The 18,853-nt window shown below is 48.0% G+C and overlaps 5 protein-coding genes across 9 annotated transcripts; 2 read left to right on the forward strand and 3 right to left on the reverse strand.

Annotated features, from left to right (window-relative positions):
• Nucleotides 1-4,736: 4,736 nt before the first annotated feature.
• LOC101061580 (protein phosphatase 1 regulatory subunit 3E) lies at nucleotides 4,737-6,093 on the reverse strand. The gene has a single exon (XM_003970072.2). The coding sequence runs from the start codon at nucleotides 5,759-5,761 to the stop codon at nucleotides 4,838-4,840; it is 924 nt and encodes a 307-aa protein (XP_003970121.2). The 5' UTR covers nucleotides 5,762-6,093; the 3' UTR covers nucleotides 4,737-4,837.
• Nucleotides 6,094-6,114: 21 nt separating this feature from the next.
• Nucleotides 6,115-7,802, forward strand: c13h16orf46 (chromosome 13 C16orf46 homolog). 2 transcript variants are annotated; one of them, XM_029846739.1, is made up of 3 exons: nucleotides 6,115-6,971; nucleotides 7,089-7,502; nucleotides 7,560-7,802. In XM_029846739.1, exons 1-3 carry the CDS (start codon nucleotides 6,777-6,779, stop codon nucleotides 7,767-7,769), a joined length of 819 nt encoding a protein of 272 aa, XP_029702599.1. In that variant the 5' UTR covers nucleotides 6,115-6,776; the 3' UTR covers nucleotides 7,770-7,802. The 2 variants fall into 2 exon arrangements, with proteins under 2 accessions (XP_029702599.1, XP_029702598.1); XM_029846738.1 differs by having other exon boundaries at nucleotides 7,089-7,802.
• An 8-nt stretch (nucleotides 7,803-7,810) lies between these two features.
• On the reverse strand, nucleotides 7,811-12,955 carry atmin (ATM interactor). Its single transcript, XM_003970073.3, has 4 exons — nucleotides 12,594-12,955; nucleotides 11,652-11,777; nucleotides 11,223-11,422; nucleotides 7,811-11,119 (listed from the first exon to the last, which is right to left on the reverse strand). The coding sequence occupies exons 1-4, from the start codon at nucleotides 12,837-12,839 to the stop codon at nucleotides 9,394-9,396; spliced, it is 2,298 nt and encodes a 765-aa protein (XP_003970122.2). The 5' UTR covers nucleotides 12,840-12,955; the 3' UTR covers nucleotides 7,811-9,393.
• On the forward strand, nucleotides 12,941-18,853 carry cmc2 (C-x(9)-C motif containing 2). Of its 4 annotated transcripts, XR_003890619.1 has the most exons (6): nucleotides 12,941-12,955; nucleotides 16,724-16,802; nucleotides 16,900-17,050; nucleotides 17,576-17,692; nucleotides 17,769-17,840; nucleotides 17,925-18,851. XR_003890619.1 is itself a non-coding variant. In XM_029846740.1 (5 exons), the coding sequence occupies exons 3-5, from the start codon at nucleotides 17,612-17,614 to the stop codon at nucleotides 18,006-18,008; spliced, it is 237 nt and encodes a 78-aa protein (XP_029702600.1). In that variant the 5' UTR covers nucleotides 16,809-17,050; nucleotides 17,205-17,220; nucleotides 17,576-17,611; the 3' UTR covers nucleotides 18,009-18,851. The 4 variants fall into 4 exon arrangements, 2 of the variants coding, with proteins under 2 accessions (XP_029702600.1, XP_003970047.1); XR_003890620.1 differs by lacking the exons at nucleotides 12,941-12,955; nucleotides 16,724-16,802 and having other exon boundaries at nucleotides 16,809-17,050; nucleotides 17,925-18,056; nucleotides 18,632-18,853; XM_029846740.1 differs by lacking the exons at nucleotides 12,941-12,955; nucleotides 16,724-16,802 and adding an exon at nucleotides 17,205-17,220 and having other exon boundaries at nucleotides 16,809-17,050.
• On the reverse strand, nucleotides 13,645-16,332 carry cenpn (centromere protein N). Its single transcript, XM_011610348.2, has 10 exons — nucleotides 15,988-16,332; nucleotides 15,724-15,769; nucleotides 15,580-15,639; nucleotides 15,385-15,458; nucleotides 15,128-15,301; nucleotides 14,949-15,050; nucleotides 14,567-14,621; nucleotides 14,383-14,492; nucleotides 14,182-14,305; nucleotides 13,645-14,018 (listed from the first exon to the last, which is right to left on the reverse strand). The coding sequence occupies exons 1-10, from the start codon at nucleotides 16,156-16,158 to the stop codon at nucleotides 13,930-13,932; spliced, it is 1,005 nt and encodes a 334-aa protein (XP_011608650.2). The 5' UTR covers nucleotides 16,159-16,332; the 3' UTR covers nucleotides 13,645-13,929.

An 18,853-nucleotide genomic window follows, 5' to 3' on the forward strand; every position in this document is an offset into this window, starting at 1 on the left:
CAGGCCGCCGTGGGGGGAGGGGCCAATCAAAGCAGGCCGCCGTGGGGGGAGGGGCCAAAGGGTCACCACAGAGTTAACGCAGCAATTATATGAGCTGTTGTCACACACACACACACACACACAATCTGCTTTCATCTCCCTCTGCCCCCCCCCCATTAAATGAAGATGTAATTTGACGGCGCGTGTTTATCGCCAACCTGGATTCGGCCATTATTCTAAGGTTTAACCCAGTTTTAGCTTCCCTCTTCCTTCTGCCCTCCCCAACACTGATCAGTTTAATGAGCAATTTCACAACATAAAAATTAAAACTGGAATAAATCAGGTTGATGGAAAATGGTGTAAAATAATTTACGCCACCAGGATGTTTACAAAGCAGAGTAATGGGATGATGAGTCCAGCCACCAGGAGGCGTTTCGTTGCTCTTCGGAGGGGACGTTTATGCTGCAGTAGTTTTCTAACTTCCTGTCAGCTGCAGAGCAGCGTTTCTGCTCCCAGGTCAACAGAGTGAAACGTCTCTGAAATGTCTCGGCGTCCACGTGCGCTCGTCAATGGAGCCACAGCCCAGATATCAGATATCTCTTTGGCCGTGCACAGAAAAGTCATGTGACTTTACGTGTGCTTTCAAAGTGCAAATGCTCGTTTCATTCAGGCAAATGTGGATAAATGTGAATAACTGGACCGGACACTTCCGATAGTTTATCAGGGCGGCTCCGCTAACGATGAGACAACACTTCAGGAAGATCCGTGGGGGGGGGGGGAGCGTTCCCGTTTGTTTCGGTCCTGTTTTTCGTTTCCGGGGTCACGACTGGCGACCTCTCGCTGTTGTCCCCACTCACGCTGACATGCGCATCTCAATCAGACCAAACGTCTGAATAATTTAAGCAACCAGACTTTCTGTCTTCAGCAGTTTGTAATCAGATTACGGGTGGAGTAACGCCCCCCCCCCCCCCCCCCCCCCCAGGTGGTGATTTGCATTGTTTAACCACAGGGGGTGACCTCTGCCCCCCACCCCCCAACATCCATAAAGAACCCAGCAAGGTAACAGCCGCAGCTAAACCAGCAGCAGCGATGGGTGAGATTACGTGTCCATGAATCAGCATCGCGGCGTCTCGCCATCGACCCAAAGACCTTTGCCTCGGCCGGCTCGCCGACCACGTGCTCGACTCCCCGCCGAACTCTCTGGGGGCGTTGGTCCCACATGCTTTTTGGTAATCGACCTAATGCAGCAATTTGGTTTCCTTGCACTTACTATTTATAACTGTTTGGTTAAAAACCCCAATTTGTTGATTTTAGTGTTTTATTTAGTGTCTGAAGGAAAATGCCACCAAGAAACAGCCATATATTTTGTTAATAACACGAGAGCAGAGTTAATATAAAAGTAATGACACAGCAGCAGAAGCGGATGGACAGAACATCGTATCTGAAGCACACACACACACACACGCGCTGCTGTACCTACACAGGTCTCTTCAAATATATACACCACACACTCCGGTATCCTAGCAACCCTCCGTCTTCTAAACAGACGCCGAGGCTCACTTGGAATGAACTTTGACCCAACAGTCAATGCAGCAGCCGCCATTCAGACGCTGACGGTTTTATCTCGTGGTTGTCGTATGAAGAATGACAATATTCTGTGTGGCGTTCTTTCTTCATCTTTACTTCATTTCTTATTGTTTTAACACTCGGGGTTACAGTTGAATATAGATGAGGGGTTTTCCACTTTTTCTAGGCTACAAACTTTTTTTCATCCATCAACAGCGTGAACCTGGAATTACTTCTAACCTGTTTTACTTCTTTTTTGACCCAAAAAATGAAATGTTCGTTAAAACAAATGCTCGCGGGATTTCTTTCCTGTTTGACCAAGCAGTTACTCGACATGGAAATGAATATAGAAGTTGGCCAGCACAAACGTGTGTGTGTGTGTGTGTGTGTGTGTGTGTGTGTGTGTGTGTGTGTGTGTGTGTCGCCAAACGAAGAGCCGAGTCTTGCGTCGCGTCCTGGAGACGCTCTGAAACGGAACCTTCCCCATTTTTTATTTTTCTACAAACGCAACACATAAAAACAAATAAGTAAAAAACACAAATATTCGGAAATTGAACTCGATGTTTCAAGTTTCGGGACTGAAAATAGAATTGATAAGGTTACACGGACCCCCTCCGCAGTAATGGAAGCAGGGACGTGTCTGCAGCCGTTCCTCTAATGGCGCCGCCTACCGCGGGGGTGTGTGTGCGTGTTTGTGCGTGTTTGTGCGTGTCTTCACAGCTGAGACTCAGCTGAAAGAAGCACGTGATTATTTGTAAGAGCGATGTCTAAATCATTCACACCTGAGGAGTTTGATCACAAATGCCTTTATTAGCCATTTATTAGCTTTATTAGCCACTCATTAACAAACACAGGTGACATTAGGAACCAGATGTGAAGGAAGGCTTCAGCTTTACATGCAGATGGCAACACTAAAACAGGAGGAGGGCAGTACGCGAGCATCCAGCAGATGTTCTAACAGAAGAGGGACACAAATCCAGTGAGTGTAAAACAATTGCTATAAGTTCCCAGGGAGAGAACAGAGGGGTCAGAGAGGGGAAATGAAGCTCTTCCAAACAAAGAGCTTTGCTGTCTGTCAGGAATTACAACTCTGCCCTCTTCCCCCGCTCTTCCTCAAAGTGCATCAGGACCTGCTTCTTCTAGGTCTGCTACATTCATTAGTCGTTCCTGACGAGAATGCCAACGAGCATCAGTCGTCGTCCGTCCGCTCCAGCTGTGAGCCGCCGTCGCCCTCCACACCCGACGCTCATTCTTGCACATCGTGCGTCCTGCCATGAACTCACATTTAGGAAAAGCAGCATCCATCTAACAGCAGGCTTTCACATTCAGGGAAGACTCCATTGTTCACGGTCGGTTGAACCGGTTTGGAGCAAAACTGTCCCAAATACAGGTGCGACCAGTTCGAGCAAGTGTGCTTCTGCAACCAGTAAAGCTTGGGCGCATGTTGCACCTTTAAACTCCGCAGGGTCGCCAGCTAGCTCGTATTTCACTGTCCACATCCCTTCGAGATTCTCTTAAACTACTTCAAAATACAGCAAACAGTGACAAGACAGTGGACATAAAACACCAACAGGTTTACACACACATCAACACACAAGTGAGTTCTGAAGCCAAACTGTCGCGAGTTCATTCGATGCACCAATAACAACAGCAGTTACAAACAAGCGCGGCTGCAGATCTGTGCACGTGAAGATAACTGACGGCAAAGCCCGAAACAGTGTGTTTGGTTAAAGGTGCGACCAGCAGAAGAGGCCCGTTGGTATTGATGCATCCCTCTGATCAAACGTGGCGTTAAGGCTGAAGGGACACGGGCAGATAAGAGAGCACTCATCTGACCACGTCACACTGGGCTCCGACCTCCCAGAGGAATGCTGCTCCGTGCACGGCACGGCCTCGACTCGGGCTCATCCACTCCGACAACCTCGGGTGCTGTGGGAGCAACGAGGTCGAGGACGCTGATGGAGCCGCTCCAACGTGTAAGTGGTTACAGGAATTGTCTTTATCCGGGTCTCTCCCATTAAAACCGATGATGTAAACACAGGAAAGTGGCGGTCGGATTACAGTCAGAGCGGCGGAATGCAAAACATCCTGCGCCTTGGTCCTTGATGTTCCTCAACATCGGGAGCACGTGGGACTCAATAAAAAGATCAACAGCACTGACTTCAACACCTTCGCTCAAGGCTGATTACGGGAAACAAAAGAGGTGCTCGGGCTGCTGCTGCTGAGGGATAAAAATAGGAACCGTGCGGTCGGAGCCGCGTGGTCACGTGGGGATGGAGGGAACGGCACTATCGTTGCACAGTGTGGATGCAGAAGACACTGACTGCATAGACAACAGCACACAGCTGCATTAGAGAGCACTGGAAGGTGTGTGTGGAGCTTCTGTGGGAAACAACATCAACATCTGACATCGACCTGAAGGAAACCGAGGTAAATCTGAACAGAAGGAAAATACCAACATTACCACGGAGCGTGTATTCAAGCAGATTCTCTAGAAAATAAATATATGTTATCTTCTCGTAGCCCCTGTTCTAAGAACCCTGCGGGACGACAGTCGATCATCTTTGGGTTCCGGCGTCGCCTTCTTACTTTTGCAAAAATATATTTTACGTTAATACAGCAATATATAAAGTTAAAAAGCAGGATTAGGAATATATTTGAGTCACCTGGTCTAGAAGTCTACATTACAGCTATGATGGTGCCTTCAGGCCTTTCTTAGAGATACAACTGCAACATTAATCCTCTGATGCATCTGCGGCTTATTCGAGTTCAGTGAAAATCCGTTACAATTAAATGGAAGACTTCCCAAATCATAGCTTCAAATAAGGCATTTTTGATGGAGACAGCGGGAAATCTGGAATCCGAACTATCTATCACACGGGTTTCCCTCAGCGGAGACGTGATGGAGACGTCCTGCGACGTGATTGCACAGCGAACCGATCCTTCCTAAAACCCCAGCGTCATCACCCCCCCCCCCCCCCCCCCCCCCCCCCCCCCCCCGGTTCCCGGCACGTTTCCCGTGGAACGTGAATGTTACATAACGCGAACGTGTCCTCCCAAAGGGCACCGGGCTGCACGGAGCCCCGACATCAAGGCAATGTGTCCAACAGCATCCCGCCAGGCGCCCGCAAAGGGCACCGACCGTGTTCCGACGCTCAGTCTGACCCCATTTGGAGATAAAATGTGGAGGATTTTTTTTTTCTTTTGCCAAACGACAGAACAGAAACGAACAGGCTACTGTCATAGTTGAGGTACACCGGGGTTTGGTTGAGCACGCACGCGCACCACCGTCTCAGATGAAGTGAATCCATCCGTTCTCCCACTCCCGCGGCGGGGACAACTTGAACCGGTGACGTCGCACCTTGTAGTTGTTCCCGTTATTGTTGTCCCAGAACTCCACACCGCCGACACAGTATCTGATGGCGAACTGCAGGGTGCCCCCGCTGTCCAGGTAGGTGGGCGTGACGATCTTAAATCGGAACCTGTCCGTCACCCCGTCGCTGGAGCAGGGCACGTAGGAAGCCAAGCTGTCCATGAACGTTATCCAGTTGTTTAGGGAATAGCGCAAAAACACGCTCTTTTCGAAGGCCAGGTTCAAGACGCGGACGATCCCGGAGAGGCTGAACTCGTCCGTCTCGACGCTCTCCAGCAGCACTTTCACCTCCCTCACACTCTGCTCGAACCCGGGGAGCGTCCCCGGGTTCGTGAACTGCAGCTCCATGAACATGGTCTGCGCGGGGGCGCGGGGGAACTTGGTGTCCATGGTGTTCAGGTGCAGGGGTCCGTTGGAGAGTTTGGCCAGAATGCGCTCCGGTACCTCCGGCTCCTCCGTGTCATCAAAGTGCTTGATCGTGATCAGCTCCAGACCCAAGGAATCGGCGAAGCGGACCTTCTTCTGACTGGTCGGGCTTCTGGTCCTGGAGATCTCCAACTTTGCCCTCTCCGTGGGGGTTGGCAGCGACTTGCACCTCCGGCGCAGGTTGGGACTCTGTGGGGGCTTCAGGAAGGTCTCTCTGCCCCGCGGTCTCTCGTCCACCACCGGCATCTCGATGGGCTCGCAGGTTCCGTTCATCTTTTCGCAGTCATCACCGTCCTCCAGACGCGGGTTGGCCGCCGCCAGGCTGCCGAACAGCCCGGCTATGCAGCTGTAGTTCCTGGGCAGGCAGCTCTTCGGAGGCAGCATGGTGGCGGATGTGCGCGGGGACTCTGCTTCCATCCAACGCCGCACTGCAGAACGAGTGGTCGTGATGGCAAAAGACCGGCGTGAGGAGAAGGAGCGCGGTGTCAGGTGTCCGCGAGCCCCTCCGCCGATAGGCGCTGCGCTTGCGTCACGGAGCTGACACCCTGCTGCTCTGGACCAATAAACCGAGGCGAGGACGTCTGCCAGCAAAAACGCCACTTTTCTCCACGCAGATCTTTACCTTTTTATTCAAGTGTATTCACGGGATCCAGAGCAAGGCGGACCTGCTCCCAGACGCGGGTGATCCTGTGCGGGATCCAGAGCGCGCCTGTAGGGGCGCCTCATGTCTACGTGCAGATCCGAACGTCGCACCTCCGTGAGATGGTTCCCTCGTTTGGACGCGACTGACGCGCTGGTTTCCGCGTCGGACTGTTTGGACGCACTTACACAGCAAACGCAACGATTATTAAAGACATTTATAATGGAAATGTTGCAAATACAAATCAGTCAAACACGAGCCACAGTTCCACTTTATTTAAATATTTATTAAATTATGAAGGAATTGCTGCTTATGCTTTTCTTTTCTATGTAGTCTTTTTTTTTTTTTTAAAGAAACATTTCGAAATATTTCGTCAATAAAGTTTGTCCGGCCTCTCATTTCTACGTCACCGTTTCCGGTGCGGCCTCTAGCGGTTGCCATGGCGACCGAGTATATACTCTGAAGACGTTCGGCGCTTCTACAACGAGAAGGTAAACTATGGCAACTAAAGGAGGCAAAAACTCCAACACAGCTAAAGCCAGCTCACGGGAAACTGCAGGATTAAGAAAATTCCTCTAGTTTTTTCCTCTAGACTTTTCAGCAAAAAGCTTCTTCAGTTCTGAATAAACAGGCAGGAATTTTTAAAGGGATCCTCCGGGTCATCATGTGATGCTGCATCTTTCTGGGGAGGGACCATCATTAGAAGCGAAATAATGAGGACATCTTTTTGTGGTAAAACTATTATAAACCAACAACGAGAGCATGATTTAATAGTCTAAGAGAAAAGGTCCCATGGCGGCGGTGGAAGCGGGTGAGACCACTGTGAGGGGGTCAGAAGAACTTCCAGCTGCTGAGGAGGAGGCAGAGCAGCTGTATGAGAGTCCAGGCAGGAGACACGTGGACGCTCTGCTGGATATCAGTGAGGAGGAGTTGTTGAGGGACCTGGAGCCGCTGGAATATTGTTGCTCCAGCAGCTGGGACGAAGCCGTGAGTATTTAACATGGTAGTGCCCGTGTTCTGGTCAATATCCCGACCAGTATTTATGAGGATCCTCCACTGCCACCCTTTACTTTTGCTGGTGACTTCCCACTACTCTCCCGGCAGGTCCGAGGATGGGCCCGAGCCGCCCCGCTGAGCTGCGTCCTTGTGACCCAGAACTGCAAGAAACCGAAACAAAAGGAATGTGCTGAGCCACCGCTTCCTAACGCAGAGGGTTCGGCTTCCAATAACACACCGGACCAGTTAAACCAGCACGCAGGGTGCCGCCGCCGCGCCTCCAGCACGGGCCCTGTCCAGAGCGAGGCCTCGCCGCCGCCCGTCATCAGGGCGGTCCAGAAGAGCCCAGCTGACCTCGGCCAGGCTCCAGTAAAGACCAGGCCCGCTAAGATCCAAAGACCCAGCCACACCACCAACACGGTGGTTCCCATTAGACACTTTACATTTTTGCCTCCGATTGTCTACCCACACCTGCGTCGTCCGATACCTGGCAGCGGCGCCAAGGCCCCAGACGACCGGGTCGCAGAAGACGCCAGTTTAATATTCGACAGGAAAAGCAGGATGCGCGGAAGAGCGGGTGCTCTCCACCCAGAACCGCCCGCAGGCGTGCGTCAGAACAGCCCCTGCTTGTTCCGTGCCATCAGTGGCTCCGCCCACAACAGGTACCTGATGGCTGGAGGCTCAACACCTTCCCAGCGCAGGAGACTCCCGGGGAAGAACGACCTGCCCTTCGGAGGAGCGGCGGCCCGGGAGAATCCCAGCAAGACTGTGTGTGCTGTGAACCTTTGAGCCTAAAGAAATCCATGGCGATTAAAAATGAGCGGCGAACACACGTTCCAGTAGTTTATTAATGACATGTATCATGTTTCACCCAAAGGTCAAGGCAGCCATGAACGCTACACACAGGCAGCAACTCAAATGATCCTAAAACAGATATTTAGTGCTGGAGAAACACCTGCATGCAGTTACAGAAGAGAAAATAAAGCACGGCACTAAAAAGGCTTTACAAGGTTCTGGTCGGAGCTCCTTCCCCTCCACGGGCTCGCCACGGCCGGGAGGAGGGGTCGCACCTTTTCTGAAATGAATTAGTGTCAACGTCAACAACTGAAGCAAGCGATCCATTAATGGTTCGGGAATTGTGCAAGACAGTCGAGCATGTTGTTCTGTACATTCTTCAGTTTTTTACAACATATTCCAACGGGCGTTTTAGCATCTGTCTGTTAAAAAGATAAATATGACAAACAGATTCTCTTCCATGTATTAAAGTGAGTAAATCCTGTCTAGAGGGACTGAAGAAGGATTCAAATAAATACACATCAGACGTGCGACGGAACGGGAAGATCTCAAGACACTATTATTCTGCAAATAATTAGAAAGCAGCAAACGGGAACTGAAGCCAATACTCGGATTAAGGCAACAACATGGAACCAACGAGCGAAGGTTCTTCAGTGAAAAGGGGGTGTCGTGTGCACGTGGAGCCTTTGCTCGGTGAGGTAACTCAGTGCAAGGGAACTCAGACGAGAACAAAAACTTCAGTCAGCTGAGAAAACAATACTGGCTCTGGTGGACTGGAGAAGCCGACCGGAATCCTGCAGTCGGAGTTCGTTTCTATACAGTAACACTGGCTTCAGGAGGGCGAATAAATAAACCAGACGGGGAGGGAAGAGTCCGTGCTGAGACTAAACTGGACGGGGCGGAACGTCAGACACACCACCGTCTCCTTCAGCCGAGGCTAAAACCTCACGCGTCTCCCTGCTGATCCACATCACGACTTCCAAGGGTTCGAGTTGTTATTGGGAGACGATCGCCGTGATGCTGCTGACAAGGCAACAGTAACGGAGGCAACGCTGGCTGCACCGGCTAACGGGAGCGTCGAGCCGTCCCAGCTGCCGCCGACGCACTCCTGCGCTAATCAGGGTCTAATCAGGGGGATGAAGGGGTCGTCAACCGTTTAGAGACAGTTGTGCAAATCTAACGGTGGCGTCCCTTTTCCTTCAAGAACGAAAACGTAAGACTAAACAGTGAAAACAAGTCCCGGTGGTTCCACACCGGAATATCGGAGTAAACCGGCGTTTCAGACACGACACAGACAACATTTCATGTGCAAATAAATATGTAAACTGTCACAATAAGTAAGAGATCTTGCCCACGGAGCTAATAAAGTGCGACGGAGCCAACACGCGGAGAGGCTCTGGACTTGTACTTTGATTGGAATGTTCATTGAAATGTTCAGACGTTCCCACCACGCCGGTTCTGTCCTGCCAGGTAGACGGAAAAGTCCTGGGATCCCACTCTTATGTGTGAAAGGGATTTCTGCCTGGTAGGACAGCAAGCGCGGCTGGACTGTGGCCCTCTGGGACGGGGCCCAACAGGCACCCGGGGAGACTCCACTGTGAGCTCTCTCGACGCGTCTTTAGCGGTTCGGTTTCTCCGGGTGCTGAAAGAGGGCGCAAAGCTCCTCGCACGTTTGGGTCTCCACGGAGCTGAAATGGGACACGACATTCCAGGCCAGGTCTGCGGACAGGAAGTCGTCCACCGCGGTTTGCGTTTCGTTGCTGGTCAGGAAGAGGTGTCCCAGTCCCTCCGCGTGGCTGGTCACGGTCTGCGTCTCGGCGCTGCTCGACGGCCGCGCGGGCTCGCCCTGACCCGGGGCCGCCTGAGCCGGGAGGCCGGCGGCGAAGGACGGGAGATCCGTCTGCGTTTCAGTGTGCGAGGACTCGGCGCTGATGGAAAAGCTCGTGTGACGCAGGATGCTGCTCAGGGGCACGTGTGTCCCAGGGCTCAGCAGGAAATTAAGATCCGTCTGAGTTTGGATGTCGAACAGCTCCAGATCGCTGGCTTGCGTGCGACTCTGGCTGACATCATCCATCAGGAGGAAATCTGTTTGGGTTTGGATGTCCAGAGATTCCAGCGGCGCGTCGCCACTAAGTCCTGCCAGCTCGCTCTCCTCCGTCTGCGTGTGGATGTGCACGGCATTGAGGAAGTCCTCAAAGTCAAAGTCAATGCCCTGGGGCTGCTCCGGCTCGGAGGCGAGGCCCGAGGCGGCCTGAGCGAGCACCTGGTGGCCCGACATGCTGTCGGAGAGGATGTTCTCAAGGTCATTCAACAAGGTCATCGTCTTGGTCTGGTTGTCTGCCGCGTTGTTGGAGTTGAGCTCGTCCGTCCTCACCCCGAAGCACATGTCCCCCGTCGTCTTGGAGTCCTCGTACATACCTGCGGTGGACTCGAGGGCCACGCCCACCTCCAACGCAGTCTGGGTGGAGACGCTGAGGGTGTCCCCGCCGAACAAGTCGGAACACATGATAGGCTGATCTTGAGCGCTCGCCTCCGTCTTGGGAGTGACGACGGCCGTCTGCGTTTGCCGTGTTTGGTGGGGGGGTGTTGGGGAAGCGGAACAGGGAATCTGGCTCATGTGCCGGTCGGTCTGGGCCCCAATAGAGGACATGGCTTTGAGCTGGGAGGACCAGGTCTGGGTTTCCACACTGACCGGCAGAAGGATCTGGGCACTCACGCTGATGTCCGTCTGGGAGCACGACGACACCGAGGACTCGCCAACTGAACACAGGCTTAGCCCCTCCCCCGCGCCTGCCCCGGCGGGCATTTTCGACAGGTAGGACTTGTCCGTCTGAATGGTGGCCGAGGTGCTTCTTCCACGCTGCAGTGGCGGGTTGCCTGCATCATCTAATCCTGCGGGGTCCAGGTTGGCCTGCACCCCTGTGCTAACGGGCCTCAGGTTGGGGTGGGAGGTAGGCGAGATGGCCTTGGCGTCCAGCTGTGTTCCGACCGCTCCCGTTTGTGGGAGCAGGTGAAGTGTGCCGACGGAGCCGTGGGGGTCCACCGCTAACAGCACAGAGCTCAGAGCGCCCCTGTCCATCGAGGGGAGCAGGACGGGCAGGTGGGCCAGCTGCATCACAGGGACACTGACCAGAGCAATTTTAGGCTTGGGGAGGAGCAACTTCTGAAAGGCTTTACTCGTGTTGGAGTTGGGATTGACCGCGTCCGAGACCTGAATCGCTGCTTCCGAGGCAAAAGCAGCGTCTGCCGCCTCTTTGCTGGTCGTGTTGTGTCCGGTCGGCTCGTCGGCCCTTTGGGAAGCACTCAGCATTTGCTCCATCTTTCTCTTTTTGACTGGAGGGAACCTGTGCAGAAACACAAGAGTCCACCCTCAAAATTCGAATCTTTCCGGTTTTAAATAAAAAAAACAACAGTCGTCACTTCTCGGAGCCGTGCACGTGCGCATACCTGTGTTCCGTGGGGATCTCGTGACCTGTCCTGTAGATGTGCGACAGCAGGGCGGCTCTGCTGGCGTAGGGGCAGCCACAGGTGCACTGGTAGGTCTTCCCACAGTTTTCTACGTGTCTCCTCAGGTCCCACTCGGTGCTGTAGCCGTTGCTGCACTTGAAACATTTGTGTTTCTTCTCTGCGTGCATCTTCATGAAATGCTTCAAGGGAACAGATGGAGAGAATAAAGTTAAACCTCCTGAAATGCCAGACAGGAAGAGATCTGTATACTCAGCTAAGTATCATTTTTGGCTCTTTGAGTTTTACATCTTCCCCAACAACGAGTTTCAGATGTACCAGAAGGCTGCAGGCGGTGGGACGGGATAACTGGTATTGATTCACTGGAAACCTAACACTACATAAACAGGTGAAAACCATTCCAATGCTTACTTGTTTAACCAGGGAGAATTGGGAGAAGGGTCTATTAGGTCCCCTTGGACAACCCTCGATGGGACAGCAGTAAAGCTTCTGTGATCCTTTCATGACCTTCCGGACTGTGGGATTTACTATTCCGTCCTGAAGATGACAGAAAAGCTCAGAAAAGGACCCAGCGGACATGTTAGCCACACTCATGCACCGCTGACTACTGGTATGATGAGAATTTCCAGTTGACCATAAACATTGTGGTTTCAAGGACCTTTGCTACCCGGAGAGGAGGACGGGACAGGAAGACGGCTACAAAAGCCCCGTTCACTTACTCAGAAAAAGACTGAGAAAACAAAACACAGTGAACCGACCGTTACGATGGGAAAAGCACATCAACAAAATGCTGTACATCCAACCCACATTCACATTCCTGAATAAGCAGATGAAGCAGGGGAGAAAGAGGTGTTCTTACATACCCCAAGTGTACATTAATTCTATGCATAACCACAGTTTCCTACAGTCAGAATCAGCCCTTCAATGCATCATTTGTGATGGCTGCAGTAGGGAAGGCCTTGGACCTCTAAGATCTTTACATTTATTGATATTTTTAGCTGTAATAAAAAGTACATACTGGCTGAGAAACACTCCAAATGAATATAATAGCCTATGCTTAGTGATAAGCCCTTAAAGTTGGTTGCTTCAAAGAACTTCACACATTTAACAATGTTAAAAAAGGAGCTTCTTCTACAACATCACAAAGGACAGAATTTTCTTTATTCAAAAGGATAAAACGGTGATTCGGGCCCTGCAGTTGATCTCGGACCGTAACTTAGATGCAGCTGCCATCAAACATCTCAAATATTCCCGATGTGACGTGAACGCGGATGCTACGTTAGCTCCGCCGAATTCGGTGGAAACGGACTCACTACTTGAGGACCACGTGATAACTGATCACCTTTTTTTTACCTTAATTCTGTGTGACTTCACAAGATGCATGTTGAGCGCGGGCGTGTTGGGGAGAATCTTGCCGCATCCTTCCACGGTGCAGAGGATGTTGGTCCTCACTTCTTTGGTCAGCTCGGTGATGGAGGGCTTTATTATTTCCCGTGACTGCGACACTTCGCGACACTTGGCGCCGCCGGGGGCCGCCTTGCCCCGGTTGTTCGCCTTGCCCCCCGCAGAGGACGCCGTGTTTCTCTGTTGACAGGCCATCCTACGTTGGACAGCAGCAGCACTGAATTAGCGATAGCGAAACATTCCCAAGTGTCACGCCAAGCTCGCCTAAAAGGCTGCTCTGCTGCCCTCCGACAACGCCACTTCCGCCCAAGGTGCGTAATATCCGGTAAAACGTGTTTCCGTTTTTCAAAATAATGTACTTCAGATAAGAAGTATTTCAAGAATCCTTGCTGTCTAACAAGCCTTAATAGATATTTTTGGGTTATACTGTTTTTACCTCTGCCACGTGACAGTCGGCGTTTATTTTCTTATTGCTGACTTAGCAAAATAACTATAAAAGGTTTTGAATGGAATTTAACGAACTTTTCAAGAACATCACTTCACAAAGTGAAGGCATTCGAAGTCATTGGGGTCAGGGAAATTATCTGTTCTATTATTGTAACCATTGGGTTCAAGAAACATAATTTTTGATGAATAATGGTTTCAAACAAATTAGTTGCTTGATTTTTTTATTTTTTAAATGGCCCTAAAATTATTCTCAAAATGAAATCACTCGATAATGAAAAGACTTAACCTAAAACAAATGACTGGCTTTTAAAAAAAATGTTACTATTATTGTCATTTTCTTTGAAGAAAACATGGTTGAACTGAGTTTTGTTTTAATAAATGTTAAAAGTGATTCTGGCTTTATTGTGTTAAGCAGTAGTGATTTTTAACCCTCCCAGAGGTTGGGAACATCTGGGGTCATGAGGTGAAAGACACTAGATGTTGTGTGCAGCTTAAAGACTTGGTCAAGTTCAGTGGAAACATGAGAGGAAAACCACCAGAATATCTGTCCTAATAATCTGTATAATCGAAAATTTAATCAATCTACAGTATAAAATTGAAAAGTTACAAAACGCAAGACATTTAAAAACTGTAACTAGTAAGATCTGTAAAAAAACAGAAAAATTAGATCACACTAAGCTTTGGCTAAATACACATAGTATAAATAGTACAAATAGAAGCACAGAGAAACATAACAAACCAAATTAAAGAGGAACTGTTCCCTTTCAAAAGGAAGTGAATAAAGAATAAAATCATTAAAACAAAACAGGGAGGTTGTTTGTTAAGAAGCAGCAACACATCAGGGGCCATTATCAGTGATGACAAAATTATTTCTTCCTTTCTGGAGGATCGAGGAGAGCAGAGGTGTGACAGGTGTGGAGGCAATTCCTGCAAAGATAAAAAGAATATGGATGTAATTAGTTAATAAAAGGTCATTTCGTTTTAGTGCACGATGCGCCCTCTTGTGGTGGTTTAGAACATTCCCACATTTACCGACAGGAATCTTCCTGAAAAGGTTCTTTTGTATCTGTGGCTCAGAAATGAGTCAAACCTGAGGAAGCACAGTGCCTGAAGGACTCCAGGAGGTTGCTGCTGGAAAATTTCACAAAACATCTGAAAGGCTCCTCACATTCCATCATGGATTTGTTGGCATTGTCTTTGAATTTTGTCTCCAGCTGAGGAAAAACACAAAGACTTGAATTTCTTTCTGCAATATCCCAACATAAATGTTTAGGAAGACAAAAGCGGGCACCTTGTAAACGGCAGACTGAAGCTCGGGCAACGCACCACAGCCAAAGGCCTCAGAGGCCATGTGCACTCGAGCGGCTGCAAGTTGCGACTGTTCTCTGTCGATACGCACATCTGTAAATGCAGGAGAATTAATTCCAACAAGAAATCCAGTTAAATAAAGTTAAGATGATTAGAAATAATATTACTCGAGACAGGTTGCTGCACCGCGGCAAGTGTGCAGGGGAACGCCGTCGGAAACGCCTGAGAAATAATAAAGACAATACAATAAAGAGTATATGCAGCACTTCAAACTTTATGTATCTCACTCATTCAGTAAACAAAAACATAATCTAGGAAGTGGATATGTGAAATGTATAGCTGAATTACAGTAGCTCCTTTCATCCGAAAATCGCTTTATTGGACACGACATTATCAGACTCAGAGACTCAAGTTCAAATAGTGAACTAGTGATACCGATACGGTGCGAAGGTTATGGGCATTTCACTGATTTCCATTGTGTTCCGTTATCTATATGTATAATACTACAGTTAATAACCTTTAAAGCACAAGAGGCTCAGAATGACCGACCTGCTGATACTGCCTCATTAGCACATCCCTCAGGGCGTCGAGGTTCCGTCCATGGAGGTTAGCATCCTTGATCGCCTGATATCTCGTGGCCAGAACCAAGGCCTGAAATGATCAAGAACATTATTGAGATATGAAGACAACAACTGGGTAGGTGTAGGAACAGCAAAGAAACAAATCACCTGACACAGCAGTTTTTTCTTCTTTAAATTCAGCCCAGTGATGAAAACATAAGGGGTTTGAAGATGGTGCACCACGTATGCTGGTTTGAAATGGTTGGGCTCGGAGAAGTGGTCTCCCCATGCAATTCGGATCCAAATCGCTTCATCTGAGTGCTTCTTTATTTTGACGGACACCTAATAATGAGTGGTTGGTGACATAAGGAGCGTTCTGAATGATGCGTCCATTGGGTTTATACAAGTACATAAGTTGAACTTACCGGTTTGACCAGCTCCCGGAGATGAGCTTTAAATTGCTCTTTGAACTGAGTCAGCTCTACAAAATGCACGTCATCTTTAAGACAGAGAAACACAAAGATGTACAAGAGAAATAACCTGCATGGGTTAATCAAATTCTCCAAAATTAGCAAATACACCAGCTGTTTTGTAATTTAAGAATCCGAAATTTAATAAACCTTCAGGCTCCAGGAGCTGGTAGGCATTCCATATCCCCAGGCTTGGATTGTCAATGACATCTTTAAAAAAATAAACGAGATAAAGGGACACAAGAACCACTTATTATCGCAATTCTTAGTAATGTGAAAAGAATAAGAACTTACGTGTCATCTCCAGTTCTGTGATATGTTTAACAGTCCAGCCATTTTCCTGAAAAACAACACCAAAGAAAGCTAAATCAGAAATACAGGGTTCACCACGACAAAAATAATATATTTTATATATGTTGAGCTGCACTGAAGTTGTATTTTCATTCGATTCAACTACATCTGCAGAGACAGGAGACGGGCTTTTACTCAACAATAGCGACCGCTCACCACAAAGAACAAACTGCATTAACATATCTTCTGCTTTAAAACAACACATACCTCAAAAATAGCCACTAATTTTTCTGTTAAAGCCAATTTCGGATGCGTAAAATCCAGGGACTGCCGCTGTGGCGCAGTTAAGCGGCCCCATTTTTCGAGCGTCGTTCTCAGCATTCGAGCTGGTATCCGTCTTATGACTCGCTGTAATAAACGTCTTTTGGAGCTGTCCATTCTTTTTAAAATAATAATAAAACAACCTCGTTTAAAACTAAACTTATTTAAAATATGTTTCGTACACGTTCCGCCCACATTCACACTAGAAACGGTGTCCAGAAAATCCAAACAAACCGCCCGTGACGAGGCGCTCAAACCAACCAATCATGATGAGAGGAGAAGCAGCTAAAATGTCGCATCGCGCCCCCTCTCGTCCCGGAGTGGAATTACACCCGTAATATCGCTCCCGCTGCACTTTTGAGATAAGTAGAACAATATAAAAAATATTAATTCATTCACATAGGTTGTACACATGTTTTATAAAATCACACAAAATAGCATCTGTCAAAATCAGAGCTTTTGTAGTAGATTCACATAACTCAGATATTTCCATTTGAACTTATGTAAATTCATGGAAAAATGAGCATCAAAATTTACGCATCCTAAAAAGAAGTGTTGGTATTAGGAATTAAAGGCAGACTGGTAAAGTTTTAAACTAAGGGTTACGCTACACAACAAGAAGTAAACTTTAAAAACTAGCTTCTATTAGTCCTGAATAACCTTCGCTTAATTCCCGCCCCAGTGTCCAAAAACACGCAACCGATTGGTGGATCGAGAACAAGGCAACGCCCATTCTCTGCGGAAACACTCAAACACTTCCGGTTTGTATTAGCAAACACGGCATGTCCTTATATGTTTACACCGGTTTTTGGTAATTCACATCTCCACATGGTCAATTTTATATGTTTTTATTTTTAGGTTATTCGGAAAAGGCTTTAAAGTTTTGAGGGGCTCCACTTGATTTCGTTTCCATTTAAATCAGCTCGCAGAAGCCTAGCATTTAGCTAAATGGGACATTTCATCAAAGGTTTTGCTGGAAATCTTCTCATATGACACAAGTTCTCCACAGGTGAGAATGTTCCATCTGCTTACAGCGGGAATACACATTGTTGCATTGTATGCAGGTGCCTCTTTGTGTTAACAATCAGCCACAATTAGCTGTGACATGCATGTGTTGTATATAAACCAAGGTGACTCAATATTGTCAAATCTTTCCATTGCAGTGATACAAGATTCAGGGTAAATGTTCGTAGTTTCTTGGCTGTTATGTTACATTTGTCTCAGTGTTCCTATTCCTCGACATGCACCTGTTTATTTTTGCAGGTAAGTGACAACTGGAAAGAATAAATCCATCCTCAAAATGACAGCACAGGAAGGAGAGGGGTGGGGAGGCATTAGTATCCTTACAAACACGTTTAGAATGAGCGTTTATTAATATTGATTTTTAAATATGAAATATGATTGTTCTTTGACTTTTGATGTCAAACTCAGTTCATAGCAGTCACCTTGGTTTGTGAGAGCCTGATGAGCGTCTTTAGACATTAGATGGTACATTCTTTGGTGTCAATCTGCTCCTCTTGTTTGTGGGTTTCAGTATTGCCGCAGTTCTTTTCTAAGTCCTTAACTCAGCATGCACCCTGACCTTTCACCTCACCTGCACACGGACGAGTGTAATGAACTGATTAGCCGTCTGAGGCAGTGCCACGCAGAGGTAAGACGCTCTCTGAACGTTCCTCCGGCTTCATCCACACAGGAAACCAAACCTTGTCAATCTTTTCACCCCTCAGCACAGTTTCCTGAAGTTCTTCGGCACGTGCAATGACTTGGACCGGGATATGCGCGCATGCCTTAAGAAAGAGGTGTGATTTTGAGCAGTGACGTCCTCTGAGGAGACAAAGACAACAATGTCTAATAATCTCTTTGTTTTGGCGCCGTCCTAACAGAGGCTGGAGAAACGGGAGCGCAGCAAGCAGCATGCACAAGAGATGAAAAAGCGGATAAAAGAAGGACCCAAGCAGCAGCTCTGATAACATTTCACGGCAATGTTCTCCGGCAACGGGTTACTTTAAATTACTGTAAGCATCACGTTATGTAACGAGACTGCTGTTTTATATCAAGGCTAAGAGGTTTCCATCATTTTATTCATTTGGACTCAGTGTTGGCTCCCAGCATCACCCACTTTTTCTCTGCCTTTCTTCTAACCATGATTTGAACTCAGGATTTATTCATGACAGCAGGGAGATTCCATTTCAGCTGGTCCGAAATTTAGGAACAAAGACGGAAGAAGGATGGCCGACGGCTGTGTTGCGTTCACTGCTCATTACTGCTGCTGTGAGAAGGTTATTTGAATGTGGAATCATAACGACTCTCTACGAGTTGAACTTCTTTTAAATAGAATAAAATTTTAAATGAGAAATAGGTTTTAAAAGCACCGTTAATGTAATAACAGTGGCCTTCCCACAGTAATGTTATATAATTAGAGCGAAATTTTGATTTTTTTTCTTCAGGAAACACAATAGACAAATGATTATTTTAACATGCACATCAAATATTGGCAAATACATTTGCTTTTGGTTGACATGATGTGATTGAATTACCAAACACACCTGAAAGATTTAGATGTGTTGCTGGTTTTCCTTTCTAATTTTAGATATTCTAAGAATGAGGCAGTGATTTCCAGGGTTTCCTGTCCCAGCTGTGGCCCTCGAGGAGCGGCTCTGGACACCCCTGTGTTGGACAGTAAAAGGAAATTGCATAAATAATATAAAAGTAAATGAAAACAGCAAGTGGGAAATGTGCCAGTCAACATCGTCTTTAATGTCAGCAGACGAAATGTTTCCTTTTTATGCCAAATAAAAGTATGTAGCAATCA

Source organism: Takifugu rubripes, chromosome 13 (assembly GCF_901000725.2).
Source record: "Takifugu rubripes chromosome 13, fTakRub1.2, whole genome shotgun sequence".
Lineage (NCBI taxonomy): Eukaryota > Metazoa > Chordata > Actinopteri > Tetraodontiformes > Tetraodontidae > Takifugu > Takifugu rubripes.